At 42.3% G+C, this 10,129-nt stretch overlaps 1 protein-coding gene and 1 long non-coding RNA gene across 3 annotated transcripts in view; both read right to left on the bottom strand.

The window, feature by feature from the left end:
* Positions 1 to 362: 362 nt before the first annotated feature.
* Positions 363 to 2,852, bottom strand: LOC121839244. Its single transcript, XR_006078771.1, has 3 exons — positions 2,538 to 2,852; positions 1,414 to 1,450; positions 363 to 1,299 (listed from the first exon to the last, which is right to left on the bottom strand). It is a non-coding gene; the product is annotated as an uncharacterized LOC121839244 (long non-coding RNA).
* A 6,008-nt stretch (positions 2,853 to 8,860) lies between these two features.
* The window catches only part of LOC112241095 (unconventional myosin-X), a 69,879-nt gene continuing 68,610 nt past the window's right edge, over positions 8,861 to 10,129 (bottom strand). For both annotated transcript variants that reach the window (XM_042296935.1, XM_042296934.1), the window contains exon 40: positions 8,861 to 10,027. In XM_042296935.1, the coding sequence (XP_042152869.1) occupies positions 9,923 to 10,027 (105 nt within the window). In that variant the 3' untranslated portion in view covers positions 8,861 to 9,922. The remainder of the gene's footprint in view (positions 10,028 to 10,129) is intronic.

A 10,129-nucleotide genomic window follows, 5' to 3' on the forward strand; every position in this document is an offset into this window, starting at 1 on the left:
TATGGTAGGGTACATTTCTGTCTGCAATTTTGATAATTCAACTCTTCTGAACACCCTCCTATTTAAAGCTGCAATATGTAACTTTTTGGGACACCAGACCAAATTCACATAGAAATGTGAGTTATAGATCTGTCACTCTCTTTGAAAGCAAGTCTAAGAAGCGGCAGACCTGTTGTATGTGCAATATTTCTATGCTTAGAGTATGGAAAACATATTCCACAGCTGTTTAGATGGTACAATGATTCTCTAAACTATACTTGCTTGTTTTGTCACAAACTGAAATTAGGTGAACTATTAGAATTTTAGCAAGCAGGAAATGGCAGAGGGATTTCTGCATAGTGCATCATTGAGTACAATTCTGGTTTAAATTAGGACAATACATCTATACAAGTTTATTGTTTGATGGAGTACAGGTGTGAACTGGACACATTAACAATAGATCCCCATAAGATAAATATACATAGAAAAGGTCAACTTTTCTGGAGTGCATCTTCTCAATCAAGTAGAGCATAGGCAAGATCTCCTATAACCAAGCAGTAACCCTCAAATACCATCATGAGTTTATAATACAGTAGTAGTCACAGAAGGAAGATGGTATAAATTAGGTAAGTTCCTAAGGCTACTGCACCTTTCCACTGCTCTCACAGTCTGCACTGCAAGACGTGTTCAGCACTGCAAGACATGTTCAGCACTGCAAGACATGTTCAGCACTGCAAGACATGTTCAGCACTGCACCACTCACCAAGCAGTGCAGAACTTGTTCTAGCTAAGCATTCATAGAATACTTTGTTCATTACATTCAACACAATGTTTAATGACCTGTGTTACATGGGCAGATAATGTTGTATAAACAGGTTGTACCAAAACTTTGATCTAAGGCCAGTTTCATGTATTCTCCTCAAACGGTTAAAGAGATTGAACGGGATCTTAAGCACTTACACATTCGTAACATATTGTACGAATTGGAATTCATAACATCATACAAATTGCAGGATTATTTTTTTGCAGGACGTAACATATACGAAATAAGTGACGTTGTGCACAATATTTGGCAACCCGTTTTGGCTTGTGAGCACTACATTCAATACTACGGTCTGAAATGATACAAAACCTTTAAAACACCTCTACTTTTGGTTTAAGGGAGGGTAAGCTGAGCATAGAGCAGACTAAGGTTAACAGTCCTTGGGGTGGGGGGGTGGGGGTGAAAGGTCAGAGGTGAAGAGAAGGCAGGCAGTTGATAGTACAGTGTTCAAATATCAGCTCATGAGAATTCGGAGTACGGGTTGAACCCACTGAGACCTGGGAAGGGAGAGACAAGGAGTTAGAGATCATCTTTCATAACAAATTCCATCAGAGTAGTGACAGTGTTTTTCCACAGACAGGAGTGGTGTGTTTGTATATCTCAAGTCGTACCATATTTCATTCTGATTTCTTCATGCCTCATCTTCATCTGTTAACACAAAGACAACCAGCTGGTTAGACACACACTTGGTATTTTAAGAGGACTGCACAACCTTTCAGACCAGTCAGGTTGGTAAGAAGTCATAGAGCACAAACCGGTTTGGGCGGTTAGCTTTGGTTGTGACGTATGTAAAGGTTTGTTCCAGTAATTATTTTGTGTCACTCCGGCTGTAACTGATATGAAACTAACAAAATAAACTTGGGGCCTTGTTCTGATCGCAGTCACATCGTCAGAGACAAACTAAAGTCAAATACAGCACACACAGGGCCTGACTGGGTAACGTTTACCATATCTCTCTGTGGGATTTGTAGTAGGCCAGCTGAATACACACACACAGGGCCTGACTGGGTAACGTGTACCATATCTCCCTGTGGGATTTGTAGTAGGCCAGCTGAATACACACACAGGGCCTGATTGGGTAACGTGTACCATATCTCCCTGTGGGATTTGTAGTAGGCCAGCTGAATACACACACAGGGCCTGACTGGGTAACGTGTACCATATCTCCCTGTGGGATTTGTAGTAGGCCAGCTGAATACACACACAGGGCCTGACTGGGTAACGTGTACCATATCTCTCTGTGGGATTTGTAGTAGGCCAGCTGAATACACACACAGGGCCTGACTGGGTAACGTGTACCATATCTCTCTGTGGGATTTGTAGTAGGCCAGCTGAATACACACTCAGGGCCTGACTGGGTAACGTGTACCATATCTCTCTGTGGGATTTGTAGTAGGCCAGCTGAATACACACACAGGGCCTGACTGGGTAACGTGTACCATATCTCTCTGTGGGATTTGTAGTAGGCCAGCTGAATACACACACAGGGCCTGACTGGGTAACGTGTACCATATCTCTCTGTGGGATTTGTAGTAGGCCAGCTGAATACACACACAGGGCCTGACTGGGTAACGTGTACCATATCTCTCTGTGGGATTTGTAGTAGGCCAGCTGAATACACACACAGCCATGTAAATACAAATATATAGAATAACAAAACACATTCTTTAGTTGCAAATTGCTTCACATATATAGAGAAATACACAGATATTCGTGTGCCATGATGACGTCTTACCTCTCTTCCTGTTTTCCCTTCATCTTATTTGTCCGCCTCTCCATCTTGGCATCGAACCTTGTAGACCTGACACACCACACACACACGTTAGGGCAGATAAATACTTATACATGTACCTGGAGGTCAGTCCATGGGGTAGGTCAGTGCGTGTGAGTGTGTGAATAATTTCACACTAGTTGATCACGACAAAGCAAACACACACACACACACACACACACACACACACACACACACACACACACACACACAGTTGAAGCCAAATATATTGTCACCCTTGCACTAAATTATTCCCCATTTCTTTTAAAATAAATTGAAATCGAAGCCACCAATGAGCTTGCTGCAACTTTCTACTGGCATTTGGCACACTTTTCAGCAGCAAATTGTTCTAATACTTAAATGTTTGAGGGGTTCCCTCCAACTACTGATCTCACCATTGGTTTTGGATGCGATTCAGTTCCGGACTCTTGTCTGACATGTGGGAGATTTGATAATGCTGTGGGGTTGCTCTGCTGCCTCTGGTGCCGGGGGCCTTGAACGTGTGCGAGGCATCATGAAATCAGCAGATTATCAGGTGTTTTGTTCAACCCAGTGTTTAAAAACTGGGTCTCCATGGAATGTTGTGGGTCTTCCAGCAGGACAACGACCCTAAACATGAAAAAACACCCAGGAATGGTTCAAGAAGAGATGCTGGAATGTTCCGGAGTGGCCAGCCAAGAGTCCAGATTTGAATCACATCCAAAACCTATGGAGAGATCTGAAAACATCAGTTGATGGGGGCACCCCTCAAGCATTGAAGATTTAGAGTAGTTTGCTGTTGAAAAGTTGGTTACATCATTGCTTGCTACAAGACGTGTTTGTCTGCAGTTATCTTGGCCAAAGGCTGTGCAACCAAGTATTAGCTCCGGAGTGCCACTAATTTAGTCCATGCCACTTGTTTTTATTTTCTAAATAAAAAATGGTCAACTTAAGTTTACAAAAATACAATTGGATTTGCAATGTTGAAAATCTAATCAGGTGTGAAGACCAGAAGTTTTATTTTTTAAACTTATTTTAGAAGGGGACACACACACATCATGTTTTAGTTGTATTGTTTATTATTTTGTTGAAGTACTGTTTGTATATCTTTGTATTTTAAATTTGTGTTACTGTTTTTGTCTATCACTGTTTCGTTACGTGTCATGTTTTGTGGACCTCAGGAAGAAACGCTGCTGCTTTGGCAAAAGCTAATGGGGATCTGAATAAACAAATAAGAAATAGTGACTTATTTAAGAAAAGTGCATGGGTGCCAATATGTTTGGCCGAAACTGTATATAAATGCACTCACGCAGTCAACGATATTTAAAAAAATATATATATAATAATAACAATATACAGTTGAAGTCAGAAGTTTACATACGCTTAGGTTGGAGTTATTAAAACTCGTTTTTCAACCACTCCACAAATTTCTTGTTAACAAACTATAGTTCTGGCAAGTCGGTTAGGACATCTACTTTGTGTATGACACAAGTCATTTTTCCAACAATTGTTTACAAACAGATTATTTCACTGTATCACAATTCCAGTGGGTCAGAAGTTTACATACACTAAGTTGACTGTGCCTTTGAACAGCTTAGAAAATTCCAGAAAATGACATCATGGCCTTAGCCAAATACATTTAAACTCAGTTTTTCACAATTCCTGTTTACATACACTCAATTAGTATTTGGTAGCATTGCCTTTAAATTGTTTAACTTGGGTCAAACGTTTCGGGTAGCCTTCCACAAGCTTCCCACAATAAGTTGGGTGAATTTTGGCCCATTCCTCCTGACAGAGCTGGTGTAACTGAGTCAGGCTTGTAGGCCTCCTTGCTCGCACATGCTTTTTCAGTTGTGCCCACACATTTTTTATGAGATTGAGGTCAGAGCTTTGTGATGGCCATTCCAATACCTTGACTTTGTAGTCCTTAAGCCATTTTGCCACAACTTTGGAAGTATGCTTTGGGTCATTGTCCATTTGGAAGACCCATTTGCGACTAAGCTTTAACTTCCTGACTGATATTTCACCAGGTAAATTGACTGAGAACACATTCTCATTTGCAGCAACGACCTGGGGAATAGTTACAGGGGAGAGGAGGGGGATGAATGAGCCAATTGTAAACTGGGGATTATTAGGTGACTGTGATGGTTTGAGGGCCAGATTGGGAATTTATCCAGGACACCGGGGTTAACACCCCTACTCTTACGATAAGTGCCATGGGATCTTTAATGACCGCAGAGAGTCAGGACACCCGTTTAACGCCCCATCCGAAAGATGGCACCCTACACAGGGTAGTGTCCCCAATCACTGTCCTGGGGCATTGGGATATTTTTTAGACAAGAGTAAAGAGTGCCTCCTACTGGCCCTCCAACACCACTTCCAGCAGCATCTGGTCTCCCATCCAGGGACTGAACAGGACCAAACCTGCTTAGCTTCAGAAGCAAGCCAGCAGTGGTATGCAGGGTGGTATGCTGCTGGCAAAGTGAATTATAAGTGAAATAATCTGTCTGAACAATTGTTGGAAAAATGACTTGTGTCATGCACAAAGTAGATGTCCTAACCGATTTTCCAAAACTATAGTCTGTTAACAAGAAATGTGGAGTGGTTGAAAAAGGAGTTTTAATGACTCCAACCTAAGTCTATGTAAACTTCCCACTTCAACTGTATATGTGAACTATGGGTGGGTAGGGGTTTCAGGATTGGCAGGGATAGAGTTCACAATGCCAAGGATGGAGGGATGCAGAGAGATAAATGAGGGCAGAGAGAGAGAGGTGTGTGTGTTCAGTTTGTCCCCCGACCTGTCTGACAGGTGTGGAGGGTGGAGCTGATATGCTGATTCATGAGCACCAGAACACATTTGTGACCCTGTTAGACTCATGAGCAGGAGGAGGTATTAGTGGGGGAATCAGGACCAGGTAACCCAAAGTGTGCCTCACTCACGTGCCAGACTAATCCCAGACTCACCGTCACAATCGTTACACATTCCTCACAGCTTGTTCCATTCTTAGTCTCACACACTGAGAGGGAGGGAGAGAAAACAGGTTGATTGAGAAGAAAAAAAACATTAGATCAGTAGTTCATAACACACGAAACAACTGCAGTTAGAGGCAGTAATAAAGCCTTCTCACCTGCAGTAAGACCCAGCCTACTGTAGATATTTCCATTTGTTGTTAGACTGTATGACTCCACAGAATTGTTTGTGTACATTCTGTTAGTTCTATGGCTCCAGATAAGAAGAGGAAGCCTGGTAGTCTGGTTTCTATGGGGCTAAAAGGCTGAAGGATTCTTCCAAGACAGGGAACAGGTGTCTCTTTGGACACTTTAACTGGTTTCACCCAAACACTTAACAGTTAAAAGGGCCAGCCAGTCACGATTATAGCTACTGAAATGTGTCTGAGAAGGAACTGAAAACACTCCAACGTTCCCGCTAAAAAGGTTTCAGTTACACAAGCATTTAGCAGAAAGCAAGAGCCAACTCCCTAACAGTGAAAAGGCCAAATACGTTACTAATGTACCAAGACACTTGAAATTAAAGAGCCATTATCTGAATATAATAATATAAACGTGGAGGTTGATGAAAGTCTAAATTACACCATTATAAAAGGAACTGAAAACAAGCATTAAGTCATTTTCTGTTTTACCTAAAGGCAAAGTCACTGTGAAATAGGCTACAATATAAAATCGGGGAAATACTGGTTCGAGGGTACTTCACTACCAGCTGTATTTGCGGAGATTAACGTCATAGACTAACTAGAGCCAACATAATCAACTATAATATGTTGTCATATACATCAAAATAATCTATAAGCGACAAATCAATGGTTAAGAAAAACAACAAAAGAAGTGTCACTAACTCAACTATCCTTGGTGCGGCAGTTTGCGCGAACACAGCGACTAAACCGAAGAGTAGCAGAACAGCAGGTCGGCCTACCAAACTCCTTATTAAACCCATCATTTATTCGAAACTTTAAAATATGTCAGTAAAATATCCCGCCCGTGTATGGCGCCACTCTTGAGTTGAAAAAGTTGTCTTATTTAAGTAACAACACGGAGAGAGGCAATCCGTTTTAAGAAAATAAACCCCTGAAGTGATGTTGAGATAAGGCAAAAAGGTCTGTCCTCCTTTCTCCCGGAGCTCGCCCAACCATTGTCATGTGGAATTAGGGTGTTCACAATACGGGACAGTCCCAAATGTTGGCCATTTGTCTGCTGTCTCGTATTTTATCAACAAATTAAAATACCACTCATTTACCCCAAAAGTTATATTTGTTGCGTATTTCAGTCAGACTTCCTATTCATTTGATGATAACTGACATTTTGAACTGTCTGCCAGAAACATGTATTCATGTAGGCTGCACTGGCCCTCAAAAACATTCCGTTGTCCCGCATTTGTGTATTTTAAATATGGACCATCCAAGCGGAAATAGAACAATCATGTCAGCTGTGTGCGCGTGCGTGCGTGTATAGAAGAGAAGACTGGACAATTTCCGATAATTTATTAAATCATAAGTTTGTAAAGCCAGTTACAAAAAAAAGAACAACAATTTTCTCTCTCTTTCTCTTTTTTCTCTCAAAACAATCACAATGTTTCAATATATAATGATAATAATTCATATGAACCATGACAGATTACAGTCAGGCCCTACTCTGGCCGCCTGCGGCTGGAAAAGGACCCCGGCATAGAGGTTGCTCATAGACACAGATCTAGGATCAGCTTACCCTTACCATTTGGGTGTGAAACGCAAAACTGAGTTTAGATCACAGGAGGTTGGTGGCACCTTAAGTGGGGAGGATGGGCTTGTGGTAATGGAGCAAAATCAATGGAATGGTTTCAAATACATGGTTTCCATATGTTTGATGCCATTCCTTTTGCTCAGTTCCAGCCAATATTATGAGCCTTCTTCCCTTCAGCAACCTCCACTGCCTTAGATAAGTGTCAAGAGGCAACTTCATCTTACTTTGTGTACTAGCAGTGTGAGAGGCAGGGCCATTGAAAGAGAATACCTAGATAGGTCACAGTTCCCGAATTTCACTGGATGTGATGATAATTGACATTCCGCCTGTCTGCCAAAAACATGTATTCATGTAGGCTACACTGGCCCGGAAAAACAGGATTTTACAGCCATTCCAAATGGTCCAGTGGAATGTTGTTCTGAATTGGAATGTCTTTTCCTGTAATTCTGATTCTATAGACTGGTCCTCCAGTGGGCTTAGGCCCACAAGCAGTGACGACACACAGTCAGAAACAAACACAATTCCCATGTTCCCAGAATTCTGAATTCCTATTTCCTAGAAGCATACCTCCTCAATGTGTGATCTTCTCTTCTTTCACAGAATTCCATACTGTAACCATATCCCCTCCCTCCCTCTGCAATAATTATAACAAATAAATACCCCATCCTCCCCTCTCCCTCCCTTCCCAAACTCTTCCCCATTTAAAATCACAACACCATTCTCTTATAAAGGTTATCCAGATAGATAATACTCTTATTTGTCAACAACACACTTTCTTTCTTTTCTTCATATGGTTCCCTTCTTCCCCCCCGGTGGGGTAGTTAGTCAGTCACTTGCATTATGACACAGATACACACGCTCACGTTAGCATTCCAAACACAGCACTGCAGGACGGGAGACACTGGGAACGCACAGTACACGAGTCACATGACTTAAAACAGGTTCTATTCACTCATGAACTGGAGAACGGTCACATAGCATAGAAACAGAATGGGTAGAGAAGACAAGACTAGATTCCTCATGTTTAAAAAAAAAAGTAACCACCGATATGGAAACGTGAGCCAGAAGGATGATGCGAAGGCTACATTTCACTAGAGCACAGAGAAACGCATGTAGGCAACCATCCCAAACCGCCCTACCAATATGGCCGCCGCGACTGAACTCTACCCATTCTACATCAAGAAGTGAAACCCCTCTATATACCTGTGATTTAGTCAGATGGCACTGCTAGTGAATAAGGGTGCGTTGGCATATTAGACATACAGCAGTGAATATATCTCTGTTCCTTCGCATTTAGTTTACACATACAATAAATTAATCAAATGGCATTTATAATGATATTTATATACATACAGTACAGTGACCACCAAAATCTATGTAGGGTTCCTATGAGGTGCAATATTCAAAAATGATAAGTGTTTGATTAGTGTATGTGTGTATGTGTAGGTTGGACATGAATATGTAATATATGTGATGTTCATAGTATGTAGACATTTTATAGGAGAAAGCTCTCTCAATCTCCCTTGGTTGATCTTGTAGTCAACATTTTCATTCTCCTCCCATGGAGACCCCCCCAGACCGAGCCAGACAGCTACCCCTTGAAAGAGCCTCTGAGTCAGGATGATCGCGGGAGATGGCCCTGGATGAGCCTCCAGCCCTGGTTCTCTGAGGGGGTTTGTTTGAGGCCACTTCATTTGACCATATGTGATGTCACTTCCGTTGACACAGGAAGTAAGTACTGTGCAGTCTGATGAAGAAGGGACCGGATTTTCTGATTCGACCCCGAGATGAAAACACAAAACAGTCCTTTATCTCAGTCACCACGGATAACAACAGATGAATGAGAGATTGAGTGAGAGAAAGAGAGAGGAAAGGAAGCAAGCAACAGAGAATAAATTAACACTTAACTGTAAAGAGAGTGAAGCAGGCAAAATGGGGGACACACAGACAGAGAAAGAGAGAGTTATATCAAATGGGGGAGAGGGGGTAAGAGACAGAGGAAGGAAGATAGAAATAGTAACAGGCTTCATTTGATCTCTCCTAGCTGGCAGTGTGTTGGGACTGCGACTGGGGGTGTGCTATTGGGTTGAGAAGGGAGCGACAGGGGCTTTGCGGGTGGTATGGCTTGACTGGGCTATTGTGCTTGTCGTTGGTATGGGTTTGGTCCAGAGAGAACAGAAAGAGGGATGACAGAGGAGAGAGAGAGATTAGAGATTGATATAAAAGGAGTAATAGAGATATTTAGATGAAGTAAGGTTGAGTTAGAATGTGCTGGACCTGCTGTCTGTAAGACAGTGACATGCAGGGTAACTGGGGGTTGGGAGGTGCTGGAGTTGTCCTCCCCAAAATGGGTCATTTTCCATGCTCATTGTTAACAAACAGATATTTAACCCAATCCACCCAATTCCCAAGTCTAGAATAGTTAGCTGCAGTGTCCAATCCCCTTTTAGTTTTGTGAAATCGGATGCCATTTTAGATCCTTGACTGTCCGCTGTTTTGTGGTTACCCCTTTCCAAGATCAGCTGACTCCACCAAAACAACAACCGACCGACCAATCCGTGGATTGTATCCACTTCCTGCCTCTCTCTGATAGGCCTGTACTGTTGAATAGAGGGCTCTGACTGGCTGCTGGTTGATCACCTGACAAAGGTGCTGGCGACGCTGGAAGCAGACATGATGCTGCAGCGTTTCTTCACCATCATGTTGATGTAGGCTTTCATGATCTTAGCAATCTCCATCACCTGCATAGAGAGAGAGAGAGAGAGAGAGAGAGAGAGAGAGAGAGAGAGAGAGAGAGAGAGAGAGAGAGAGAGAGAGAGAATGAGAGAGAGAGAGAGAATGAG

This window comes from Oncorhynchus tshawytscha, linkage group LG14, assembly GCF_018296145.1.
Source record: "Oncorhynchus tshawytscha isolate Ot180627B linkage group LG14, Otsh_v2.0, whole genome shotgun sequence".
NCBI lineage: Eukaryota > Metazoa > Chordata > Actinopteri > Salmoniformes > Salmonidae > Oncorhynchus > Oncorhynchus tshawytscha.